The sequence below is a fragment of the Malaya genurostris genome, chromosome 2, assembly GCF_030247185.1.
Source record: "Malaya genurostris strain Urasoe2022 chromosome 2, Malgen_1.1, whole genome shotgun sequence".
NCBI classification, from domain to species: domain Eukaryota; kingdom Metazoa; phylum Arthropoda; class Insecta; order Diptera; family Culicidae; genus Malaya; species Malaya genurostris.
This window is the reverse complement of record NC_080571.1, coordinates 1,220,439-1,247,899: the sequence shown is the minus strand read 5'-3', so window position 1 is coordinate 1,247,899 and position 27,461 is coordinate 1,220,439. Positions and strand designations below refer to the sequence as shown.

The window sequence follows — 27,461 nt, the reverse complement described above, 5'->3', positions numbered from 1 at the left end:
AAAGACAGAAAGAGAGAAAGACAGAAAGGTAGAAAGATAGAAAGGCAGAAAGACAGAAAGACAGAAAGACAGAAAGACAGAAAGACAGAAAGACAGAAAGGCAGAAAGACAGAAAGACAGAAAGGCAGAAAGGCAGAAAGACAGAAAGACAGAAAGACAGAAAAACAGAAAAACAGAAAAACAGAAAAACAGAAAGACAGAAAGACAGAAAGACAGAAAGACAGAAAGACAGAAAGACAGAAAGACAGAAAGACAGAAAGACAGAAAGACAGAAAGACAGAAAGACAGAAAGACAAAAAGACAGAAAGACAGAAAGACAGAAAGACAGAAAGACAGAAAGACAAAAAGACAGAAAGACAGAAAGACAGAAAGACAGAAAGACAGAAAGACAGAAAGACAAAAAGACAGAAAAACAGAAATACAGAAAGACAGAAGGACAGAAACACAGAGAGACGGAATGAAAGAAAAAACAGGAAGACAGGAAAGTGTACCTTAGAAAAAGTATTAAATAAAAAAGAACGAACTACAGATAAACATTTTCTGGTAGTTTGAATTCTAACACCAGCAAATCGGTAGCTTGAAGAAGAATTAGGAAATGGAGGAGATTCAACGGTTTGTAATGGCAATGTGCGGAATAGAATGGCAAATGCTGATCGATCAATACTTCTATTTTAGTGATTTTTAGTAAAAAAAAACTGTCAAGATTTTACACAATAAGCAATATCATCGAAACAATTTGTAGAATGTATCGTTCGGAAAAATAATGTAATATCACGGCTTTGAGTTGAGATCCTGCAAGTAGAGGCAAAGTCACATAGAAACTCGCATTTGCACATGACCACTTTATACCTAAAATTTTCCATTCACTATTCTCAAACGATCGATTATACTGTTTCTTATTCCGATACAGAATTACTTGAAACGCCTGAATTGAGAGGTTCTCGGTATGTAATCTCTAAACAACGGTGCGCATTTGAGAGTTAAGCTACGCCTTCCAGCATTAATGTATTTTGCATAGTGACTGTCGTCATGCAAATTTAGTTATTTTATTCTTCACAACACTGTTCTGCTTTATGCGGGCAGTTCTATTTCAATAGCAATAGCACAACTCACAATTTCCGTCAGGCGGATGTCGTTGGCACGGCTAACGGTAATGGAACGTCAGCAGTAGTTGGATGCAGTTACTACAAAAAAAAACACGACGCAGAACGTATGAAAACTTCCGTCAGGAAAGTATCAACTAATCTTGACGAACGATGACATCCCGTTACCTTAACATAACCTCACCAGTCGTATTCAGTCCAACTTCAAATAGTGGAATAGCAATGTCAAGGGACAGTATAATGTATGTGTAAGAATTTGAAATATCAACATTGTTAATTATGAAATTGAGAAACTTTTTGGAACTTAAGGGCTGAGGACAGTACCGTAAAGTGGTAGGTTTTTTGCTATTTTCCCGTTTCAAATTATATTTTCTTGGAAACGGTGCAGAATATAGAAAAACCCGCCTGACAATGTCTTCGAAATTTAGTTGAAAATATTCTGTGAAATTTTCAGAATGATTAATTGAGTTTAGCGGTCGTGTTGTATTTCTTTCTGACTGAAGAACTGCTGAAAATTGGAACGCTCGGAAATGCATACCTCTACTTGTTCATCGTAGGGTAAGGGCTCCCTATTTCATCTCAGCTCTAATTTCCATCTCATTCCTTCTCATTCCTCATAACTTTGAATATTAATCATATCTTTGAACGTACCTGAACGAAACTGTGGAACGTTTTAAAACATTTATTCTAGGTTTTGCCACACTTTCCAATTGAAAAAAATAGTTTAAAAACCTTCAACGATCGCTTTTTTTCATTTAAATAAACTCACTTTTTAATTTAGGAACCACTTTCGTCTGAAGTTTTACAATTCATCATGTTTCTGAATATTTACTAATCGGCTCGTCTCCAAACATGATCACTATTTCACATAATTACACAACTATTCAATGTTGGATGACTTTATAGTTAGTAATGTTTACTTTCCACTTGTTTATTTAACGATTAAAGACTTCTGAAATTACCTGATAAACCATAAAAGCAATGAAAAATATGAGATGAAAATTTGCACTTAATTCACTTGATTGCGCTTTGTTTCCATCTCATTTCGTATCGCAAGGTTGCCAAGTTTTCTCATAATGTTAAATAAAATAAAATATTTTTTCTTCTTCAAATTATCATCAACAAGTATTTTTTGGTATTCGTGACATTAGTTTTGTTATATCATTGATATTTATATATAAATAAAACTGTTTCGGATTCTAATATTACCAAATAGAGCGTGTTAAATACTAATCAAATAGCCATTGTGGCAAATCTAGTAGCACTGGTTTCTTTCCGCTATACGTCACCATAACACTGTTAAATGTGTGTGTTTCATCGGCTGTGCACAGAGAGGCCAGATATTTTCATAGAAAATATGTATCTGCTCTATCTGTTTTCACTAATAAAATGAATCAAATTCAAATTGGTTTTAAATTTTAATATAAATGTTTATCAGTGTTCATCATCAAACAATTGCACAAAAGATTTCCATTTTAACATGTGATTTGTCCGTTGATTAATAAACTTTTAAAGAAGTACTGTAATCAAATACTAATAGATACTCAGAGAGAAAAGTCTAACGTTTTACTTCTCACTTTTTATGAACCTTTACAAATCTGTGTTAAATTTTAAAAATCTGTAATCTGATTCAACGAACGCGAACGCAAAAATCTATACAATACAGATAAATCTGTATGAATGGCATCTCTGGTTCTACATTTTGTATTTAAAAGGGCTAATGTATAAATAGTAACAATTCTATTTTTGTTTTTTTTTTAATTCTCCAAATTAACTGCAGAGTAAAATTTTAAATTTGAAACGAAAGGTAATAAAAACGATCCAAAAAAATTTTAAACGTCGAAATGATTCCAAATTGTTTTTTTTTTAAATATCGTGTGTTGTATCATAGTTGGCATTAGGCCCTTTTTAAGGAAAATTCTGACATTTTGAACCTGAGAGTGCAATAGTGCAACATTTTGGTTTTGATTGCTGTCGCCATTGCTAATTTATGGGATGAATAAAGGACCAACGATAGGATGAATACAAAACCTTTGAGATGAAATTAGGAGCACAGTAGTAAACATATCAGAAGTGTTTATAGCTGATTTTTCGATTATTATTTTAATTTCCAAGGAATGTGAATCAATTCGCAATGTGGAGCAAGGCGAATTAAGCAGAAATCTGAAAAAATCGTAGTGATTTTGGTGGTTAAATCAGGTTTTTAAGGTAACGTCCTGACAAATGAGATGAAATAGGGAGCCCTTACCCTATATCTCGGCTTTGAAGGCTTGTATCATCAATCTACATTTCGCTCCCGTTGAAATTTGTTAATTGCAATATTATTTCTTTCAGGGTGAGTTTTTCTACACATCCATATGTTTAAAGCGCAATTTATCGACGTGTTCTGGCCATTTGTTTACAAGAAAAGTTTTCAGTAAAAAAGGAAAACTGAACTCATCAGTCTTATCTGTAGAATTATGTATATAAAATGTATAGAATGGTACGTTGTTTCATCTACTTCAAGCCCAATTTCTTGGTTCAGTTTTCATTTTTTCTCTTACCATTATGGAACGGATCTAACAAAATTTCCGATTGATTATTGCTGGAAAAATTGAAAAATCTTGAACAGGCATCTTCCTCCCCCCATTAAATGAAATAACCTTACAACCGGAAACATTGTTCACTCCACTTATGCGAACCGTGGTTTTCTTCACCCACAAAGTTCGCATCCGACCGGAGGGATGAACGTCACTGGGAAGATATTCCTAACCAAAAAACCCGGCACTCTTACCTCGAGCGGTATCATGATGAACGCGACCATCAGGTCGGCTACGGCCAGGTGGCAAATCATAAGACTGACCCGAGACCGCCGGTGCCGTCGGGACCGAAACAATGTTATTACCACCGACAGATTGCCGCCGGCCGCTATGATGAACAGCACGCAGTATACGATTATAACCGCCACGGTGGAGTCGGTATGGCCTGCAACGGAATACAAAAGAAACGGTGGTTAATCAAAGTAGGCATTGCCAAATTTAGCGTAATGTCAATATGCCGTGCCTCAGGAAATGGTTGTGGTAGTTTAGCAAATTTGATTTAGAATTCGAAGCGTGTTTGTTCTCTATACTGATGCTATACGAGGTGGCGTGTGTTTCTACGAGTTATGGCGAAAAACAGAAAAAAGTGGGAAAGCAATATGTAAACATCGGTCGTTACAAAATCATCCTTCGAATCACGTCCCGTTGCACAAAGTTTTATCTCATATAAATTAATTAATTACCAGTACTTAGCTCGCTGAAAATATTTCCGTTTTTAAGGTGAAATATTTAGTAAACCAATAGCCTTGGCCCAAGCTAGCTGAGTTTAAATTCAAAACGGGATTCTTGTTCAAAAATAATTATGTGATCAAAATCAGAAAGTTTGACGCACTCCAATCACTTCTGAGTGACAACACATTGAAAATAAAAATAAAAATCTCTTCTTAATATAACTAGTTGTGTGAAAATGCCTTCTTCAAATAGTCAAATAGTAAAAAATATTTTTTCGAAGAGCATATTTTTGTTAGAATAATTTCAAATTTGATTCAAAGCAAATTAATTTAGTTTCTATTTAATTCTGTGTGTAGATTCAATGATGGATTTCTTTTTAATTCAATAAATTATTATTTAAAAAGAATTTTTGACTAATTGTAAATTAAATTTTTATTTATAATTTAATGCATTTTGTGCGATCAGCTGAGTACGGTAGCGGTTGGGACTCCTTTTCTTTCTTTCGTTCAATAATTTACAAAAGCTCTATTGTGAAAACGTTCTCTGGAATGAATACAAATGTAATTTCGCTTTACATACATAATTCAAAACCTACCTATGCTATGAAAGCACTCACAATAGTAACGCACAATTCGAACGATTTAAATAGTGCAGATAGTTTGAATTTGTCTATTGCTTCGAAAGTTATTACTTCCGTACATTTTCCTTTTAAATGATGTAACAAAATGAAATCTTTGCAAAAGTTGTGTTAAATATCACGAAATCAACTAGTACCAATGTTTGATTCAATGAAAATGTTTTAGAATCAATAATCTCTGGCACTTGATTCAAGGACGAAAATTTTTAATCAGTACCCATGAATTTGAAGCTAAGACTCAGTATATTTGATTCAGTTTAATTCAAGAGTCAACATAATTTTTTATTTACATCTATCCAACAACAAATACATTTAATGTACTGTAACAAGCATTTGAATCAAGTAAGTTTTTGATTTATTTCAATAAAATTTTGAAATTTGAATCTATATCTCAACATATTTGAATCTAATATACATTGCCACACTAAATTTGATTCAAAAAGAGTTTTATTTAACTCAAATTTCAAATCAAAAATAATTTTATTTGATTCAAACAGTTGTTTGAAGTTGTCTTAAAGACTCAATATATTAGAATCTAATGTGCTCTATTTCTCTGCGTGTATTCATGCATTTTTCGCATACCGGGGGATTCCTGTCGCTTGAACCTAAAAATGCGAAAGGTAATTTTACATCTGGTAAATTGAGACCTAAGCCTTTCGTCTGTGGAATATGACCTACTGTTTCAACAGACTTTGCAGCCCTTCCAGGTCGGAGCTCGAATATACGACAATTGGTTCATAAGACCCGTGCCCTATACATTGAACCGCCAATGAAATGACGGCTTAAGCTTCGAACTCTCACGACCTTAGATCTCTGGAACCAGAATTTAGTTCTAAACTTAAGTCAACGGAAATTTATGGAACATTACCTTTCATTCGAATTGTGAGAGGTTAGGCCGTCTCTGAATCATATCAAAATGAACTTCATTTAGGAGCTCTGGATTACTATTTCCGGAACTTCCGGAACCAATATGCAGAGATCACTTTTGCCGACGTTGGATTGTTAGGCTATCAATTAACAATAAGAGTTGAAATATTTTGAACGATTTTTTGTTTCTCACTTGAGGTGGCAATTCAAAACTTTTAATACCGGAAGCCCATAATTCTGAACCCGGAATTAGATAAAATTGAACTGAAACCTATAAGAACGTCAGACCTTTCATTTGATTCTAAGTAAAAATTGTTCCAGTTGTAGATATGAGAACGAATTGAGTTCCATTTTGGAATTTTTTGGTCACTCTTTGCGGTACTTCCGGAACCGAAAGCTAGTATAGCCGAAGTCAATTTGCTTTGACGAGACCAGAAAAATGGGCCGTTATTATTATCCATGACTATGCCATTATTGTCTCTTCTTTAGTAGGAATTAAAATCTCTCTGCGGCTTATTATTGAATTCTGACTGTAAGATGAAATCAGTAATAATATCACTCAATACATTGGTTTCTTCTGTTGTAATCAAGAATATCAATACAAATTATTGGTTGAAGCTTCTGCATAAGTATGTTTTCAAAAATATTAAATCCTTCGAAATTCAGGAATTGAGACTACTGAAAGTGCTAGTTACAAAACAAAACTAACTAAAATCAGAAAATCATGAGTGTCATGATAACGAACTATAATTTCCCGACATAAGGATTATAAATGTATTTCATAAATTTGCCTTTTGATACAGAGAAGAAATTTACCAAGTCAATCGCTTGGGATATTTGTATAAGAACCTTGCGAAATTCATAAAAATGTTCAAATGGATTTCAATGGTTTCGTTTTGTGTTATTTAATCTGAAAATTGTGTTTCAACGAACATTTCCAGAACCAACTGTTTGAAACGAACATTTCCGGAATCACTCTAAGAATAATGTCAGAACAAACCAATCCATACTGTCTAACCACATCACAGATATTTCGGCTTTTTACGACTCACGGAACTGGTTCCTTCAGCATAATAAATAAATTTTAGCACTATTCAGAAGAAAAACAATATCTTGTCATTGTGACATTCAAACTTCACTATTTTCAGCAAAATGTTTTAAAGAATACATTTTAACAGTTAGTTTAAAAGTAGAATCATTCAATTTGCGATATTCCTTGATGTATTATTTTGACTATCGAAACTTTCTGATCGTTCTGATGATTATTGTTTGCTCGTTCGCAGTGTTGCCAATCATTAATTATTGTATAAGGGTAATTTAGGAAATTAACAGCAGAGAAGGTGTCAAAATGAGGGTAAACGTTCTATTAGAATGAAACTTTGTACATATTTTCAGAATAACACAATTCGTTCTGCACCGATGGAGAGCCCAGTTCGACTCATGACTGATTTGTAAGAAGAGCGGATGTATTTTTGCAGGTACTTTCTTTGAATCGTGGTAAATCGGAAACTATAAATTGTACCAAAATTGTCATAAGAATCGATTGGGCACTCTTGAAAAAATATGCGCTGAACAACACTTCTTCAATAATTGGAAAATCAACCGAAAAACGGATACTACTGATCCACCTAGTGGTGTAATTATGCTTTTCTCATATTACTTATATTTCCAAAAATATCATTAGAAAATTCGTTCAAGAAATCAACCTTCAATAAAATAAGAAACTTTTTTTGAATATAAACTATTACGATCTTTTCAATTTGTAAACAGTTATGTCAATTTTGTCCTCTATTTTGCATCGTCGCACTAAATGATTGAACACACTTTACCCTATTTTTCTGGAACCGGAAGTCGGATTCGGATGAAATTAAACAGCAACCTATGAGACTACAGGAACTTGTATTTAAGCCTGTTTGTGGAAATCGATCAAATCATCTCTGAGAAAATTGAGCGAATTTCGTTCCATAGTTTTTGACCACTATTTACATTACTTGGAACCAGGATAGCCAAAGTCGGTTCGTTTAGTAAGTAACTAATATAGCCTACAAATTGAATCAGTTTTGAACCAAATTTAGAAGAATTTTGCCCTTTTTTATTGTCGCTCCCAATGACGGTTTTAAACACACTTTACCCTATGCTCAGCTCGATGAACTGTGCGGAATGATATAGAACATTTAGCCCTCCGCGACAAATTTCACTAATCAATTCTTCATGTGATTGTATAAACTTTCTGTATGAGAAAGACAATAAATAAGCTTTTATAGAAAAGCATCGTTATCATGATCTTGTAATAACACTAACAAGTAGGTACAAATTGAATAAAAGATTAACAAATTCACATATTTTTCACCTGAAAATATAAATTTAACCGTGGAAACTCTGCACGCTATACGAAATTGAATCGAAGTGAGTTCCGTTTTCAGAGCTTTTCTTCACTATTATCAGTGCTTTTGGAAGCGAAAACCAGGGACTAGTAGTCCCACAGTAGATATATATTCACTAATCAGCAAGATCTATCAACAAGATGAATTTTTTTTTAGAATGTACACCTCGTTTCGCCATCACTTGTGAAAAAATACTCTTGAAATTGAAAATTTTCGCTAATCGCACAGTAATACCGGAACCGGAAGTCGGATCTGGATCGGGGTTTTCGAGAACTTTTTAAACAATTTCAAGACCTTTTATTTGCATCTTAGTTGGTAAAAATCGGCTAAGAAATTTCTGAGAAAATTGAGTGCGCATTTGCTCATAAATTTGCACATATTTTCTTGTAGTTCCGGAACCGGAAGTCGAGATAAAATTCGATAGCGATCTATGGGACTATAAGACCTTTCATTTGAATCTGAGTTGGTGAAAATCGGTTCAGCCATCTGAGAAAATCGAGTGACATTATTTGTCACACACACACACACACACTGACATTTTATTATCTCGACGCGCTGAGTCGAATAGTATATGCCACTCCGTTCAAATGTCGGTTTTCACGATGATTGCATAGCCTTTCTATATGAGAAAGGCAAAAAGGTTTCTTTTGCAATACTTCAAGGTTTCGATGAAAAGCTGTCATTCAAACATAAGGTGGTCGTCAAATGGTGAGATAACTAAGTCCTCACAAGTTCCTATTTCATGCCTTCCCGAGCGTCTATGATGACATTTGGTCAATAGAACGGCGTCGACTGGCTGCTATCGCCTTCTGCGTTAGTAGCAGAATGAGAGGGTGCGAAATGGCTTGTAGGTTGAAGGTTGTATCGAATTGAATTATGTAACATTGTACTATATATTGTTGTTAATATTATTATTATTATTGTTATTATTATTAAAAAATAAATATTATATTTTGTTATGTTATATTATGTTATATGGTATTATATTGAATTGCATTATATCACATTATATTGTATTATATTATATTATATAATATTATAAGTATATAATTGTGTTATTTTGTATTATATTACATTATGTTATCTATCTATATATATATATATATATATATATATAAAATAATAGCGAAAAAAGTGTGTGTTGCTAATGTTCTCTGGTATGCGTGGGCCGATCTTCAAATGATTTTTTTTGTTCGAAAGGTGACGTTTATGCGGAGGTTTTAGGCTATAGTACATAAGGAAAATCCTTCGGGAAAGTAGAGAAAAACTAGAAAATTGGGTCGTTTAGAATTGGAAATTTTCCATTCAATGCATGCTAGATCTTCAATGATTGTTTGGCGCGTATCGAGTTATGCAATGCTGCTGCCCGCTGAAGAGCAAAATATGAATACTAGATTATTAATAAAACCGTTTGGCGCCAAACGAGCTGTTTTGTGCAAAAAATTCACTGAGCCTACTTGATTCACGTGTTTCTTTATTTCGAATCACATGTTCAATTAAGTAAGGGTGCCAAATGAACAGCAAACAGGTTCCCATTTTCCGATATATACATTTGGGTTCAATACCGTGAAGTCAAATTATAAAACGACTCTAAGAAAAGAAAATGATTAACGTTTTTTTATGATTCGTTGTTTTCCTAAAACTATAGAAATGTGAAATGTATCTTCTTGATAGATATAATTATCGCTCTCACAATGCACTGAGACAACAGGATCAGCACACCTCAGCTGCCACTTCAAATTAAGACCGTTAACTCAAACACCAAAACTGTTCGGCTCTCTGCTTTTTGGAACGATTCCATTCGAATTAGAAAGATGTTTTCTGTTTTTTTTCGGCTTAAATTCGGCTTAAACGACCTCCAAATTTCGTCAATTGTTTCAAATTGCAAGTTCGGTTATTTATTTGACCCAGAACGTCTTCAATTGGCCGTATTTCCGAAATTTCAAATTATTTGCGTTTGAGTAACTATGAACAGTTTCATATTTTGCTTGAATCATTGGGAACTTTTAAGAGAAGGAAAAAACCGCTTTAAAGTGCGAAGTGTACTGATTTGGGGAAAAATAAAAAAACAATTGTCAGATGATTCATTTTTACAGAACACTCTACCATTCTACTTCACTAACCTCGAGCAATCATGAGGGTCGTTCGATAGTTCTAATTTAAGAGTATTCGAAATAATTTCCATCCAAAGATAATTTCTGAGCTGTGAAAAATTCACAGGGACAGCTACAGGTACAGAAATAAAAGGAACAAGTACAGAGCTAAGTTCAGGAAAAAATAAAGAAGGTACAGGTGCAGAAAGTACAAAACCAAGTACAGAAATGAGGGAAACAAGTATAGGAAATACTGGCACAATTGAGTGCAGAAAAAAGTACAGAAGTTACAGGACCAAATACAAAAAATACTGGAGCAGGTACAGAAAGTACAGGAACAAATTCTGAAACAAGCACAGAAAGTACAGGAACAAACACACAAAAGTACAAAATAAAGTGCAGACAATAGAGGAACAAGTACAGAAAAAAGTTAAAAGTTTAAAAGTCAATCGCAAATGTTGTCGAGACAACAATTTTGAATGGCAAATTAGAAGAAGAAAAAGTTTTCATTCCACGCATTCCAATGATGCCCACTGCTATGCCATTTCAATTTGAACGTCATTTTCTCATCCGTTTAACTTTTCTATTACCGTCAATAATCGTTATGAGTCTGTAGCGTGAATTTAGAGTTTTTTTCGGATGGTAAATTGTACGCTGCCTGTTTGCGTTTCGGCAAACCATAGGTTTTATATATTTTGTCCTGCTGTCCGCGATATAAAAAGGTTGGGGCCACTATCATAAAGCATTATAATGATATTTTTCTTCAATAATCATTAAAATTGATAAGTAATTTTGATATTCTACATTTATTCAAATATTATTGCGCTACGAAGTATCACAGAGAACAGATATCCAACAGACATCCATGCGTGCAAAGTCGTGTGCAATGGTGATTTTTAACGGATTTAACGTGATTTTTAACGGATTTTAACAGAGCTTTTTTAAAACAACAACGGGGAGGGGCAGGGAGTGAATCAGGGTATCTAACAAGTGAATGACTGGATGATGGAGTGGACCTGAGTCACGCGGGGGAAGCTTTGTGTTTCTCTCTGAAAGTCTGAAATGAGTAATACCCCTGACAGACATGTGATTTCCTTACAATGATTTCTGTACAACGCTGTACGCGTACAATGATGAGGTGACAGACATGTTTTGCGCACAGAATGAAAATACAGTGAAACGAAACAACTCAAAACCTAGCTTGATTTCCTAGCTCCGATGATCGATAATATAGAAACCAAAAAATTTCACGGTTTGGAGTATATTCCCAGTAGCTGGTTTATGACTGATATAATCAATGCCTCTCTTAATTAATAAACTAGTTTTGTGTGTGAGTGTTCATCGGATGACTGTTTCGCTCATATCAGATTTTGTAGTTTTAAGGAACATTTATGACACATTCTCTGGGATACAGAATTTTTTCCTTCATTGTTTAAATGTTATTAACATTAGGGAAAATTTGATGTTCTACCGTAACATTTACTGACAAAAAACGAAGGAAATATGATTGACACTAGCACTATTTTATTATGCAAAGAATCTGATTTCTGCCCAAAAAGGTGATGAATTGCGAAATTTTGTTTGTAAATCATGCCGACTTTGGCAAAATCCGCATAAATTTCCATTTTCACCAGCATAATCACGATAAAATTAAAACCCCTAAACTTTCAACATTGAGCCTCAAAAAAGTAAATAAATCTAAGATGTTCTTAGTATGCAACCATCAAAAACGGCATGGCACACACACATTCCTGAAAAATGATATCAATACAAAATTTTCATAAAAAGGATTATGTTTATCATAAACCAGATTTCAAAACCTTCTTGTATTATTCATACCGAAAATAAGACTCTCTTTCTAAACAATTTAAAAACAAGTTTCCTTTCTATCCAGCGGCATTCAACCTGATGATATAAGACAAAGTAATTAGTAGATTTAGAATTTCCAAAAGTGAATATAGGGGATCAATGTGATAAATGGAATTCAATATAGGTCATCAATAAACAGGATGATCAATCAATTGGTTTATGTTTGCTATTGGATATTTATCCTTTATTATTACCACATGTGCATTCAAAATATGAATCATTATTTTTTTAATCCATTTCAACAATAAATTTACTTATTTGTATTTCAAACACATTTCTTTGTTGACTGCATTTTGAAAATATGCTACAACGTTGATAAAGTAAAAATGTTTTATGCTGCTTGTTAGCATTTAATCGAGATTTTTTATCAAAATAAAACGATGGTTGTTTGTTATTTGATGCTTAAAAGAAGGAAATATTGTTTCATGAGTTCACCATTGCTCGCCAATGGCACTGGTAGCAGCAAACAGTGATGTGATTTTGTACAGTACAACGATCATTGACCGTAGTACGGAAATCACCGTTGTATCATGATGCTCGCGTGATACCACCGTGATTCAGGGTGACAGACATGTGATTTCATGGTGTACAGTGATTCCGAAATCACATGTCTGTCATAAGCATAAGACGCACCCTTCTAACCAGGCCTTATGCTTATGACAGACATGTGATATCGGTATCACTGTACACCATGAAATCACATGTCTGTCACCCTGAATCACGGTGGTATCACGCGAGCATCATGATACAACGGTGATTTCCGTACTACGGTCATTCATCGTTGTACAGCGCAAAATCACATCACTGTTTACTGCTACCAGCGCCATTGGCGAGCGATGGTGAATTCATGAAACAATATTTCCTTCTTCTGCTCATCAAATAATAAACAATCATCGTCATATTTTGAAAAAAAAAATCTCGGTGAAATGCTAAAAGCAGCATAAAACTTATATACTTTGTAGCATATTTTCAAAAAGCAGTCAAGCCAAGAAATATTCATTAATTAGGTGAAGTTTTGAAATACAAATAGAGAAAACAATTTATTCATATTTGTACAAAAAATCAGCACTATTGAGTAATTGTTTTCTATTCAATAACAAGTAAGATTATTGTTGAAATGGGCTTAAAAACATAATGATTCATATGTTGAATGCACATGTGGTAATAATAAACGATAAATATCCAATACATGAATAAACCAATTGTGTAATCATCCTGTTTCTTGATGACCTATCGAAATTCCATTTATAACATTGGTCCCCTATATTCACTTCTGGAAACTCTAAATCTTCTTATTACTTCGTCTTGTGTCATCGGGTTGAATGCCGTTCGATGGAAAGAAAACTTGTTTTTAAATTGTTTAGAAAGAGTCTTATTTTGGGGTATGAATAGAGAGAACATCGAATCATGTTTTTCAGTGTGAGTAATTTGAAGCAGAAAACATACCAAGTTACATATTCAATTCAAGAAATACTTGTAATAGTTTTCAGTGTTACTTCATAAATATAGCATAACAACTTTAAACTTCTCAAAATCCTAATAAAACCATTATCAGATTATATTCCAGTGTAGTAGACCGTTTTTCATAAGATTTCTGTAGCACTTTGCTGTTATATAATAGCATCAAACCTATGTCAAATCTATTTCGGAGTGATTTAAAATTCGAGAAGGTTTTAAATTCAGTTTTATGATGAACATAATCCTTTTTATGAAAATTTCGTGATGAATAAACTGTTACGTTGACAGAATTTTTCTGAAATATGTGTGTGCTATGCCGTTTCTGATGGTTACATAATATCTTAGATTTATTTACTATTTTGAGACTCAATCTTAATAGTTTATGCGCTCTTATTTTTATCCAGAATATGCGAGTGAAAAAGGAATTATGACTGAACACCTTGAAATTCATTCAGATTTGGCAAAAGTCGGTAAGATTTACAAACAAAATTTAGTGATTCATCACCATTTTGGTAGAAATCAGCGTCGTTGCAAAAAAAAATAGTACTCGTGTACCGAAAATTAGTTCTAAAAGCCTTTCATATTTCCTCCATTCTATATTTATATTTGTTTTTTATTTTTATCAGTAAATGTTACGGTAGAACATCAAAATTATGAACATCTAATTTTCTCTAATACTAATTACATTTAAACAATGATATGAGTGATACTGTCATCCAATGAACACTTACACACAAATAGTTTAATAGCTAAGACAGAGCGACAAGATTATATCTGTCATAAATTAGTTGCTAGTAATAATCTTCAAACCACAAAAATTTTTGGTTTCAATATTATCGATCATCGGAGCTGGGAAATTAAGCTAAATTTTGAGTTTTTTCGTTTCACACTACATTCATTCTGTGCGCAAAACATGTCTGTCACCTCATCGTTGTACGCGTACAACGTTGTACAGAAATCATTGTACGGAAATCACATGTCTGTCAGCGGTATTATGCACACGCGCTCTTTATTTTGCGCTGAGACAAATAAATTCTCATTCTCATAAGACAACCACGCGCATGCGACGTACTTTTGCCGCTCTCAAGAGAACTCTTTGGCACATTTACGTACCGCACCAGAAACTGATGCACGCTTCGTTGTAAAGTCTCATCGCATTCTGCCAAGAGCGAGGCTCAAGCGCTATTGTCGCATGAGCGCTATCGTCGCTATCGTCGCGCGCTCGTTTCATGCGATCTACGAGAGGTTTGTATGTTATTTTCATCCTCTTCATCTCTTTCTTTAGGATAGGACACAAGTCGCACGAACCGCTCTAGGCACGAACAAATAATAATAACAGCAGCTTTTACTGTGGCTCACATAGCACACAAGCTGCGCTCATAAAAAATCTCGTGCGCTGTCTCGTGAGACCAAAGCGCACGAGTCGCGCGCAGAAGAAAATGCGATGCTCTGAAATTTCAAGCAGCGCATCCCGTTTCTATGTGCTCCCTACGCGTCTCGTACACGCTTTTGGTTTGCTCTTTTAGTCGGCGCTCACGCTCATAGGATATATATGCGACACACACATTTTCGGTGCGCTCTCGCTGTCGCATTTGTGCACGAATGAGCATTCGGAAGGCCTGCTTCTAACAAACAAACCATCAGGCAGGTTTAAGCTGGTAAAGCGAAATTCTTCATTATATGGCTGGATGTTCTTGTTGGAAGGCACCGGGTCCTCAAACCCCATTTTGGCCTTCTTAACAGCAATTATATGAAAGCTATCTGATAATCAAATTCGGATCTACTGTAAGTCTACCCGCCTACACACTGATAATGCCTTTGTACTGATGATGGCTTACACACATACAAAAGCTGTCATTTAAACATAAGAATATAGTTCTACAGATTAAAAGTAATGAACTCTCTCATAACGACCTTTATCGTGGTTGTATTTCATTTGCAGTATAGATTTTAAACAAGAGACAAAACTTCTCAATTTAAACGTCTTTTCATATTTCTTCAAAAGTCAATAAATTGCTCCATTTTAGCTCTTCATAAAAACTATTGTTATTAACTGACAAATCGTAGACTAAACTAGAAAATGTTCACTTGTTTTTTTTTTAAATCATAGCATATATTTATATTTGTTTTTCAAAATATATTTATACTTTTACTATCTAATAAAATTGACAGATTCTCATTTATGATCTTATATCAACGGTAATCTGAAACACAGGAAACATGGAAAATCTGAAGGATTATAGTTGGAATATAGCTTTTGTCAGAAAGAACCGGAAAATTTCTTATAACTAACCCTAATTTTTTCATGATGAAATCTTGGCTCCGACTTTTTCTTTATTTAATAACATAAGTTTAAAGGAACACTGGTTGGCTTCATCTTGATTATCCCTGATGGACTTGCCGATCTTGACTAAATAATTTAACTAGTTCTTTCTATTGAACATGATTTCGTATTTTGTAATTCTGCATGTTTTGTTATCTGTATATTGCATCGGATGCTCCATACTTCACATCCTTTGTTTATTTCTATTCTTTGTTCACATACCTCTCGCCATTGCCCTGTGAGATGTTCTGCGATAATCTCCGTACAACAAAAAGATAAGCAACAGTGCCGCAAGTTACATACACTGGGGTCTCTTTTTACGCGAAGGATACGTACTGCATAAAACAAAACCGCGCAAAAAAAACCGCGTAATTTGGGAAATCCGCGTAAAAAAAACCGCGTAACTTCGGAAATCCGCGTAAAAAAACCGCAAAACTTAAGGAAAAAATTTTTTGATGCAAATATCTTAGAATGCATGAACGTCCAGATCTGGTGTAAAAATCGACTTTGGGACTATGAAAATTTGAGACCGCTTAACTTCAGAAACCCACGTAAAACCTCATAGAGAGCCATTGAATAGTTTTGGAATATTTCTTCATGTTTTTTTCTCATACAAATTTACAAATTTAACATTTTTACGATTTGCTCAAAATCACAGAATAAATGGAAGTTGTATTGGCAATAAAACCATATATCCTGCTGTCTATTCGATTTTTCAAATTTATTTATTCGACTTTCAAAATTCATACAACAGTTGAGTTAAAATATAGCATACAACAATAACAAATTTAAAACAAAAAATGAAAAAATTAATCACTATCGTAAATTACAAATTTACGCTTATTTGTGTGGATTGTAACATCACTGGATACTTCAGTACCAATGTTTTCTTGCATTTCTTTCACTTTAGTTATGTCACTACAAACATACACACAAACATCCTTCGTATTATATAATATTAAACCGTATTTAAATATTAAATTGTTCTGTACATACCTGTAATCGTTATCGTGTCTATCTAACTAGACGGTTGTAGTAAACGGTAAACGAATACTCAATTACTCACTCGGATATATCTTACAAATGTTTAATTTCAAATCACGAAAAGAATGCAAATTCTCTATAATAGCGGTGATTTGAAAAATGATCACATCAGGGACGCCAAGTTCTATTTTTATTTTTATTACTCTACGTATCATCTTCAATTTGTTTGACTCGTGCATTAATATATGCATAGCAGTTCAACTAGAGCCATAACACAAAAGTGAAATATCTAACAAAATTTGAAAAAATTATCCAACGTTTTTAGTTTCTTTCGACTTGTTGAATTTTGATGGATGTAAACATCCACCATCCAGTTATAATCTGACTCATATTAGACGACAATGAATAGTTTATTGAGGTATGCTGAAATTTTTAAACTATGAGGAGTGATTGGTAAAATCAGATCTGATTTGCAAGTGTGTCTGTCGAAATGATAAGATGGCAAATGTTAGATGAATTTGGAAATAAGGCAACTCTGGTAACCTGTCAACCAACTGTCTTACACTGATAGAAATCGACACGTTAGACGGAAGTACTTTACACTTCATTTCATCGCATATGACTAGACACTTAAATTGCAATATAAATCTTCCCATCAATCGAACAGTAGATATACTACAAATGTATTACAACCCAACATTCAATTGACTTGACACTTGCGATTTAGTTGTCATTTAAACTGCTGAAAATGCTTAGGCTTAATTATCATGTGGAATGCATGATGATGTTGTTTGCATAGCTTGAAAATGCAAATACATCTTATCAGTCATACAAATAAAAATATATCATTTCTTAGTGGATTTCACAAAAGGCTGCAGTTTATTTTCTTTTCCGATTGTTGAGAAGCGATCACGAACGTTTTCATTAATTTCCCACTAATAACTTATATAAAAATACTCACTGTCCCAGCCTCACTTTCACGGATTAATAGGCCCGGGGGCAAGAAAGATTTGGGTGCCCCAAACAGACGGAATGACCGTGTAACTTGGGAAATCAGTGTAAAAAATAAACCGCGTAACTTCGGAAATCCGCGTAAAAAAAACCGCCCAACTTCGGAAATCCGTGTAAAAAAAAACCGCGTAACTTCGGAAATCCGCGTAAAAAAAGCCGCGTAAAAAGAGACCCCAGTGTACTTACCTGACGGATACAGATTCTTTCGATAACTAGTTCTTTTATGCGAGATATTTTCCCGTGAACCTGTCGTTATAAGATAAGCATTGCGGTTCATTACATCACTACGTTGGTGAAACGGGCAAAAGGAATTCAAGCGAAGCCCGAGTACGTGGAAAATTAAATCGAGTGCATACGACATCCATTGCAGGTACATGCATCATCAGCCAGAGTCAGTACAAGTTCGATTATTACCGGTAATGATTTATGAAATTAGTTTTGATACCGTAAGCCTCAAGCCTGGGGCTTCATGACATTTTTCTTGTTATTGACGGTTTCGATTAGCGCGATACGGTGAAGCATAACTATGATAATTTTCTTCTTTTGATGCTCACCAAAATAACAGGGTATCTTCAGATTCATAATCAAGATGGGTTTTTAGTTAATTTATTTATCACGGCGGTGAAATTTGTGTCGGAAAGATGGATTGTGCTTTTTCACTGATAAGAGCATCATCAAACCAATGAGTTTTTCAATACGAATGCTAATACGAATACTATTCAAGAGATATTCTTCCATCAGAATTCAGTATTCAGAAACGGTCCCCATACTTTCTGGGACAGTCTTTAAACGTATTCTACATGCAGTTTGAATCATTTCAATGGTTTATTGTGCTTTAGTTGAAAAAATAAATCGAAACAAATATTATTATCAAGCATCTTTGGAACTGTTGGACCTACCAGCACACGAGCCGCTGTGTATGACTACAAAACTGATGTTAGTTTTCATTAACTTTAACACTATTGAACTGCCTTGATTATGCGCCACTATGAAGTGAAGTGAAGCAAAATCACTTTCCATGGCATACTCAGCACTCAGTGATGAGCATCAACCCACTACTTGCTCCTAATTGGGTGCTTATTCGTTACAAACTTTGATAATTTGATTTTTTTTTACAAAAAAACTTGAACGCTACAGCCGGTCGGACGTTTATAGCTTTACTGCGGTAGGCGTTTACGACCTTCTTCCAAAGCATGGACGGATTGCTGCTGTTCGAAATAAACTCAGAATGAAAGATGAGATCAACGCTGCTTTTGTGCCGGATTCGCATGATATTATGTTCTGTAGGAGAAACTTTTCTCACGTCGCCAGTTGCACAATCCCACACAATTCAAACTGGTAAACCTGAACGTTTTGCATTTCACTTCAGTAAGATTGTGAATTTACTCTGTATTCAGTTGAAGTAACTCAGACTAATTAGGAAGTTCTCCTCTTCCAGAGGGTAAAAGTTTTGCTATGATTAATTAGGATTTAAAAAGTTATAAAATATGAAAGACAAAAATGGAATTTTATTATGTGAAATCGTTGAAATTGGAAAATCAATGCCACCAACGAAGCCGTGAGTGGAAATTATCGTTCCGAAGAATCAGTAAGTAAGCAGTAGAACCAGTATTTTGCTTTCATTGCCTTTTTAGGTATTATTTTATTATTGAATTGCAAAATGATGCTTCAATTTGGTACAATAGCTTGTTTTGCTATTATTTCACGATTTAGAAATAATATAATTTGATAATTTCTAAATAAGTTTCTAGCGAAATAAGTAAAATTGCAACAAAAACCTTTTTTAATCCACCTAGTGGTGTAATGATGCCTTTCTCATATTACTTATATTTTCAAAAATATCACTAGAAGATTCTGTGAGGATTTTTTTTCAATCTTGAATAAAATAAGAAACTTTCTTTGGGTATAAACTAACATAACCTTTTCATTTTGTAAACAGTTATGTCAAGTTAGTAAGAATTTTTCTTTATTTTGCATCGTCGCACTAAATGATTAAATACACTTTATGAAATTAAACAGCAGCCAATGAGACTATAAGAACTTTTATTTGAACCTATTTGTGGAAGTTGATCAAATCATCTTTGAGAAAATTGAGTGAGTCTCGATTTAAATTTTTTGACCACTATTTTCGGTACTTCTGGAACCGGGAACTTGGAACCAGTATAGCCTAAGTCGGTTCGTTTAGTAAGTAACTAATATAGCCTACAAATTGAGTCAGTTTTAAGCCAAATCTTGAAGAATTTTGCCTTTTTTGCATCGTCGTTCTATATGACAGTGTAATTCAATAGCATCCTATGGGACTACGAGAATTTTTTATTTTATGAGTGACATTATTTGACACATACTCACACACATACACCCACAGGCACATACATTGCTTAGCTCGATGAACTGTGTCGAATGATATAGAACACTTAGCCCTCAAGGCCCATTTTCACTAGTCAATTTTTCAAATGATTGCATAAACTTTCTATATGAGAAAGGCAATAAGTTTACTTTTATAGAAAAGCATCGTTATCATGAGCTTGTAAAAACACTAACAAGTAAGTACAAATTGAATAAAAGAATTAGTAATTTACATTTTTTCACCTGAAAAAAATAAATTTTAATGTGCTAACCCTGCACACTAAACGATATTAAACAAAGCACGCTGCGAACGGAGCAAAACCGCACGTACCGTGGCGTACCAGTTTTGCATCGTCGTTTTGAATGACGGTTTGGATGTTTTGACATTCATCGCTCTATAATTTCGGAACCGGAAGTCGGATCTGGATGAAATTGCCAATTTTCAGTATCCTTCAAAACAATAAGAGCATTAATTTGAATCATGATTCATGAAAATCTGTTCCATTGCTGAGAAATCGAAGTGAGTTCTGTTTTTGGATATTTTCTTCACTATTGTCGGTGCTTTCGGAAGCGGAAACCGGGGGCTAGTAGTCCCAAAGTAGTTTTATATATTCACTAACTAACATAATCTGCCAACTAGATGAATTTAGCGGTAAGTTTGATAAAAATGTGCACCTCGTTTCGCCATCGCTTGTGAAAAAATACTCATGAAATGGAAAATTTTCACTAATCGCACTTTAATACCGGTACCGGAAGTCGGATCTGGATCAACTTTTCTAGGATTTTTTAAAGAATTTTAAGACCATTTATTTGCTTCTTAGTTTGTAAAAATCGGTTGGAAAATTTCCGAGAAAATTTACTGCGCATTTTTGATACATTTTACACATATTTCCTTGTAATTCCGGAACCGGAAGTCGGATCCAAATGAAACTCAAGAAAATTGTATAAGGCCATAAGACCTTTCATTTGAATCTAAGTTTGTGAAAATTGGTCCCGCCATCTCTGAGAAAATTAAGTGACATTATTTGTCACATACATACATACATACACACCCATACAGACACAGACATTTTGTGATCTCGACGAACTGAGTCGAATGGTATGTGGCATTCGGCCCTCCGGGCCTCGGTTGTAAAGTCGGTTTTCACAGCGATTGCATAGCCTTTATTGATAAGAAAGCAAAAAATTAACTTTTATGTGATATTCATTAGAATTTTTTATTACAAAATGTACAATCTTAGTAAAATAATTATTCATCGTTTTATTTTATTGTGTCATTCATTTGTTATGCACCAACAAGAGAAATATACTTTTCGAATCCGTCACTCATATATCCTCTAATATAATTCAAACCAAATTTTAGATTTAAACACCATATTCTACATAGCAATGTTACTGTGCTATTGTTTTGGTATTGGAAATACCTCAATTAGATATTACTCTGCTCATGTGGGTGACAATTCTAAGTATTCTGTTTAGCTATTTTAGCCTTTTAATTCAGCCTAACGAATATCACTTTAAGCTCTTTTGCTAGTCGGAAACAAGGACATAATAAGGTATGATCGGAGTAGTGGTACTTATGTTTGGCAGGACCTAGGACTTCCTAGGCTTCCTAGAAAAATTTGGTTCGGTTGATTACCTGTTTTAGAAAATGTCTGATTAGGTAAGCGAATTGCTGCTGTAGTCAAATAAACTTAAGTTTCCGATACAAAAAGGTCTGTGAAGCCAGAACTCTAAAAGGAACAGTGTGATTTACCATTTATCAAAGCACACAATGGCTATTTTCTCATAATTTTAATGATGAATACTTTAAATATTCATATTTATTTACTTACTAGCGGACCCTTGCACACTTCGTAGCGCAATAATATTAGATTAGATGTGAATAAATCAATATTTCTTTCAATCAATTTTCATGGTTATTGTCAATAAAACGGAGCCTTTTTATATCGCGGGCCACAGGTTGAGAATAGCTGCTCTGCGATAAAAAACATTTTTTGTTTCTCCCTTTTTCGGTAAAAGTATGTCAAACCGATGGTTTGCCAACACGCGAACAGGCAACATACAATTTTCCATGTAAAAACTCAAACTTCATGACACAAACTCCTTACGATTACTCTTGTGCTTTATTGGCGGTAATATGAAAGCTAAACGGACGGGAAAATGACGTTTAAATTTCAATGACATGTCAGTGGGTATCATTGGAATCGTTCCCTCGATAACATTTGCCATTAACCTTTTAACTTTGAACTTTTTTTCTGCACTTGCTCCTGTACTTTCTGTACTTATTGTTGAATTTTCTGAACCTGTTCCTATTCTTTCTGCTGTTGTTCCTGAATTGTATGTATCAGTTTCTGTACCTGTTTCAGTACTCTGTATTTCTGTGCTTTCTCTACATGTTCCTGTCCTCTCTGGACTTGTTTCAGTATTTTCAGTATTTGTTCTCCCATGTCTGTACTTGTTCGTGTACTTTCTGTATTTTTTCACTTTTTTCTACCTGTTCCTGTACTTTCCACACTTGTTCCTGTGCGTTCTGAACTCTGTCTCGTAGATATTGCCCTGATAAAAAGTGTGCGTTGAACATCACAAATTAGCTTGGAAAACTTTAAAGGTAATATCATTACTTATCATTGGAAGATGGCGAAACGATTGGGTTGGATAAAAATTAAACTGATAAATAAAACTGATAGTCCACTTCAAAACGTCGTTTAAAATCGTATGCTAATGTACATATAATGTACTTCCTACTGCAATAAAACTAATGAAACAGTTTATTCAGATTTCACCGAATACTATTCTCACGTTCGTACTCCGTGCTGTTGAAATTTTGGGGCAAGTAATGGCAGATAGATTTTAAAAAAGCTGGAGTTAAATCACCTGAGGACAATCACTTTTGTAAAGTGAAAATTTTGCAGTTTATATGGCTTATATAAGAAATAAAATAAAAGGAATTATTTTCTACATATAACTGTAGCAACACTTTTGATTCTCTTTCGGGTTGGTTTGATATTTATTTTATTTATGTTTTTGAAAATGGACTGAAATATCTACAGTGATATTTTTTAAAATCACATATGATTATGAATGATCAAGTCCAATACGCAATATCAATATGCAATGCAAATAGAATGACAAAAATATATTCTGAATATTGATTATAGAGGCAAGTCTAATCTTTTAATTCCAGGGATGATTTATTTTCTCATGTTTTTATTATATTCAACACAATTTAACGCTTCTTCGCATAGATTTGATTTATAGAAGTAATAGGAGTGCAGGGTTTTCCACAACGTTTGAACGTACTGAGACGCCATGTAACTGCTTGCTCTGCAAAAATCAAAGCAATTAAGAAGAATGGCTAACAAAGAAATATTCATTACTAACTAAATACTCATTCAGCATATTTTACCATACATCTACGCAAATTATCGATTAGAATAACTGTACTACGATCAGGAAATTAAGACTTTTAAATTGAGAATCACGGTTGTGGTTCCGGCCAACTGCCACAGGATGTCGAAGCATTTTGTAAAACGCAACATAAAATTGGAGGAATAGATGTTCCATTGAAATTTACTTTTGCATTTTTGTATCGCCTTATTAACTTAGTCCTATTTTAATGAATTCATTAAATTTTTGCATTTAATATTATCATTTTTGGAGTTTCACAAAACTATTGCCTCGTAAGTTTTTTTTCCAAAAGCAAACAGCAAAATAATAACGTAATGTAATATCAGTTGAGAAATTGATGAGCTGAAATCAAATTAAGATTACAATCTGATATTGCTGTCAAAAATGTATTGAAAATAAAATGTTCTACAATTGACTCCCGAAGTGATCGGTTTAGCTTTTTTTAAAAAAGAACCTCCGCTAGAAGAAATTGTAAATTCAATTTCATAACATTTTACAATATTCATATTACAGAGGAAACGATTTCAATTTGAAAAATAACACAATCCGCGTGGTTTATCGATTTGTCAGATAGTGCGATTTAGAATTTTTGTTACTCATATCACACATTCAGTTTTGAAACTACTCATTGTATTATTTATCTTAAAACTATGTTGAGCAAAAAAATTTTGACGTGAATACTTCAAGGATCACATACAAAGAGTCCAAATGAAATATAATTCTGTTATCACATAATCAGGAGATAGTAGGAGAAAAAAAATGCATTTAATTCCACTTTATTTAACGTCACTAATGTCACGAGACAGATAATTTTGTTGTGTTTGATTGTATGGTACTTGATTTTTAGATATTTATTTCGTTATTGGAAACTGCGGAAGATCTTCATTGCACGATTATCCATGGCACAGTTTCCAACAAGTAACTGTAGAGAGTTTGTTTGTATTTGATAATAATAGAAATATCATTCTTCAGTAAAATCTTATGTTGGCCTCCAAATTAGTGCCTTATACAAAATTATAAAAGTTCTATTTCGGTTTTAGTTTCTATTATATTGTAGCTCCAACGCCCTGTATATTGAATGTGACGGAATTATTTGGTGTTTATGGTTCTTCTAGTATTTGTACGAACTGATAGTGTTTATCATCAAAGTTGGTCTCAATCTTTTTAGTAGTTGACTTGGTTCGACACAACTTGTCTCGAAGTCAATACAAATACTATTAGTTTATTATGAATGATTAACATGAAATTAAAAGCAATTATTAGTGTCATCACAAATGTTTATAATTATTAAGGTAACGATCGTCGAATGGCTTTGTAATCGGTATATAAATAGTTTCACGATCATGAGAAACAATAATAATTGACAAAAACTTGGGACTATTACTTCTCAGGCATAATAAACAACCCTACATTCGACCGAATGAAAAATACCAATTTGGCATTTCGAATGAGGTATAATTTGTTTGGAAAAGTCGAACTCGATCGAAACACAAAATGAATTTATTATAGAACTACGGAATAGGAGTGAAAGTTATATATTTACGACACACAAAAACGCTCCATTAATAACCCTTTACAGTTTGATGATTAATCAATAACATATTCTGGCAGGTATCAAAGTTGTCCCTAACGCTACAAATCACGATTGAAGTATAGCAAACACCGAAGAAATGTGCAGTGAAGACAATTCAAAAAGATTCGACATCTTTCTTATAAGCTTTATACAGGAATAAAATTTTATCCTGGGCGGTCATTCAGTTGTACCGCCATACGTCGCAGAGAACGAATCACCGTGAGTAGAAAATTCGACTCAACGCGAGTCATCAGCACCACCGAATAGCTTTCTACCTAAATGCTTCGAAACGAACTCACTGTGAGCCAACAGAGTGCATATAAGATGCTTACTTGCTTTTTTTTCCATAAATACGTTTATTTCTTAAGGCAGTTTACATAAGTTTTTCTTCGCCGTAGCATCACTTTTACATAATATTCTTATCCTAATTTAATTCTAACATAGTCACAACGTTTTGCATTTATTAAAACATATTCTCTTATTACATAAATATCATCTTAGGTAACTCGTCATTAATTATGAAATCTACTCGGAAATATTATTTGAACCAAACGATTAACTTCTATAAATTATAAAATAAGCTGTTATTTTCAGACATTTTGTTAATAATTTCATAAACTGTTTCGAGTTTGTTTGTATCATTACATTATTTTTATTCTAATTTAGCTATTGGTTGAACTCATGGACGCAGCTGGGATCAGAACTAAGTCTTGAAAGGGGCCTTTATTAAATTGAAACTCCAGTTTTCTTTATGAAATGATAAATAAGTTTCATGTATGAAAGGTCACGACAAGCAAGAATGTCTCGAACTGGGATATTGGATAGTCTACCTTGGGTACGCAAAGAATTTATTAGTTGAGATCTGACATCACGATACTCCACGCATGTCCAAACGACATGATCAATATCTCGATAACCTTCGCCACAAGCACAATGATTAGTCTCGGAGAGCCCAATTCGAAGGAGATGTGCATCTAACGTGTAGTGATTGGACATGAGTCTGGACATCACACGAATGAAATCTCTACTCACATCCAGTCCCCTGAACCATGCCTTTGTCGATATTTTCGGAATAATTGAGTGCATCCACCGACCCAGATCATCTTTATCCCAAGAAGCTTGCCAGCTGGCAAGTGTTCTTTGGCGAGACGAGCTATAGAATTCGTTGAAAGCAATTGGTCTCTCATAAATTTCACCCTCAATAGCACCACGTTTGGCTAAAATATCGGCTCTTTCATTGCCAGGAATGGAGCAATGAGCCGGGACCCAGACTATAGTGATTAGATAATTATTGTTCAATATGTCGTTCAGGCACTGTTTTATTTTGCCCAGGAAAAACGGTTCAGTCTTGCCAGACATGTTTGAGCGAATGGCTTCAATTGCACTCAGACTATCTGTGAAGAGGAAATAATGGTTTGGAATTAATGTGACGATTACACTCAAACTATAATGAACTGCTGCTAGCTCTGCTATATAAACAGATGCAGGTTCTTGAAGCCTAAATGAGGCCGAAACATTATTGTTGAACATACCAAACCCTGTCGCTTCTTCAATTCGCGATCCGTCCGTGTAAAACATTTTCTCAGAGTCAATATGCCTGAACTTACTTGAAAATATTTTTGGGATTTCCGTCGAACGTAGATGATCCGGGATTCCACGCACTTCGCGCTGCATGGATGTATCGAAAAATAAAGTTGAGTCAGGGACATTTAGGAGGCTGACACGGATAGGAATATATCTTGAAGGGTTGATTTCCTGTGACATATGGTTAAAATATACTGTCATGAATTTTGTTTGAGATCGAAGCTCGACTAGTCGTTCGAAATTATTAATTACCATGGGATTCAGCACCTCACATCTTATTAGCAGGCGTGATGAAAGCTCCCAAAATCGATCTTTTAATGGAAAAACTCCCGCCAGAACTTCAAGACTCATTGTATGTGTCGAATGCATGCACCCTAAAGCAATTCGCAAACAACGATACTGAATTCGCTCCAGTTTGATAATATGAGAGTTTGCAGCGGAACGAAAGCAAACGCATCCATATTCCATCACTGAAAGTATCGTTGTCTGATACAATTTTATTAGATCTTCCGGATGAGCACCCCACCAAGATCCTGTTATTGTTCGAAGAAAATTTACTCTTTGTTG

General features: G+C 34.1%; 1 protein-coding gene across 1 annotated transcript in view; it reads right to left on the bottom strand.

The window, feature by feature from the left end:
* LOC131432731 (adipokinetic hormone/corazonin-related peptide receptor variant I-like) overlaps nt 1–27,461 on the bottom strand; it is a 328,522-nt gene that overhangs the window by 181,572 nt on the left and 119,489 nt on the right. The window contains exon 2 of the mRNA XM_058599210.1: nt 3,877–4,067. Coding sequence (XP_058455193.1) covers nt 3,877–4,067 — 191 coding nt within the window. The remainder of the gene's footprint in view (nt 1–3,876; nt 4,068–27,461) is intronic.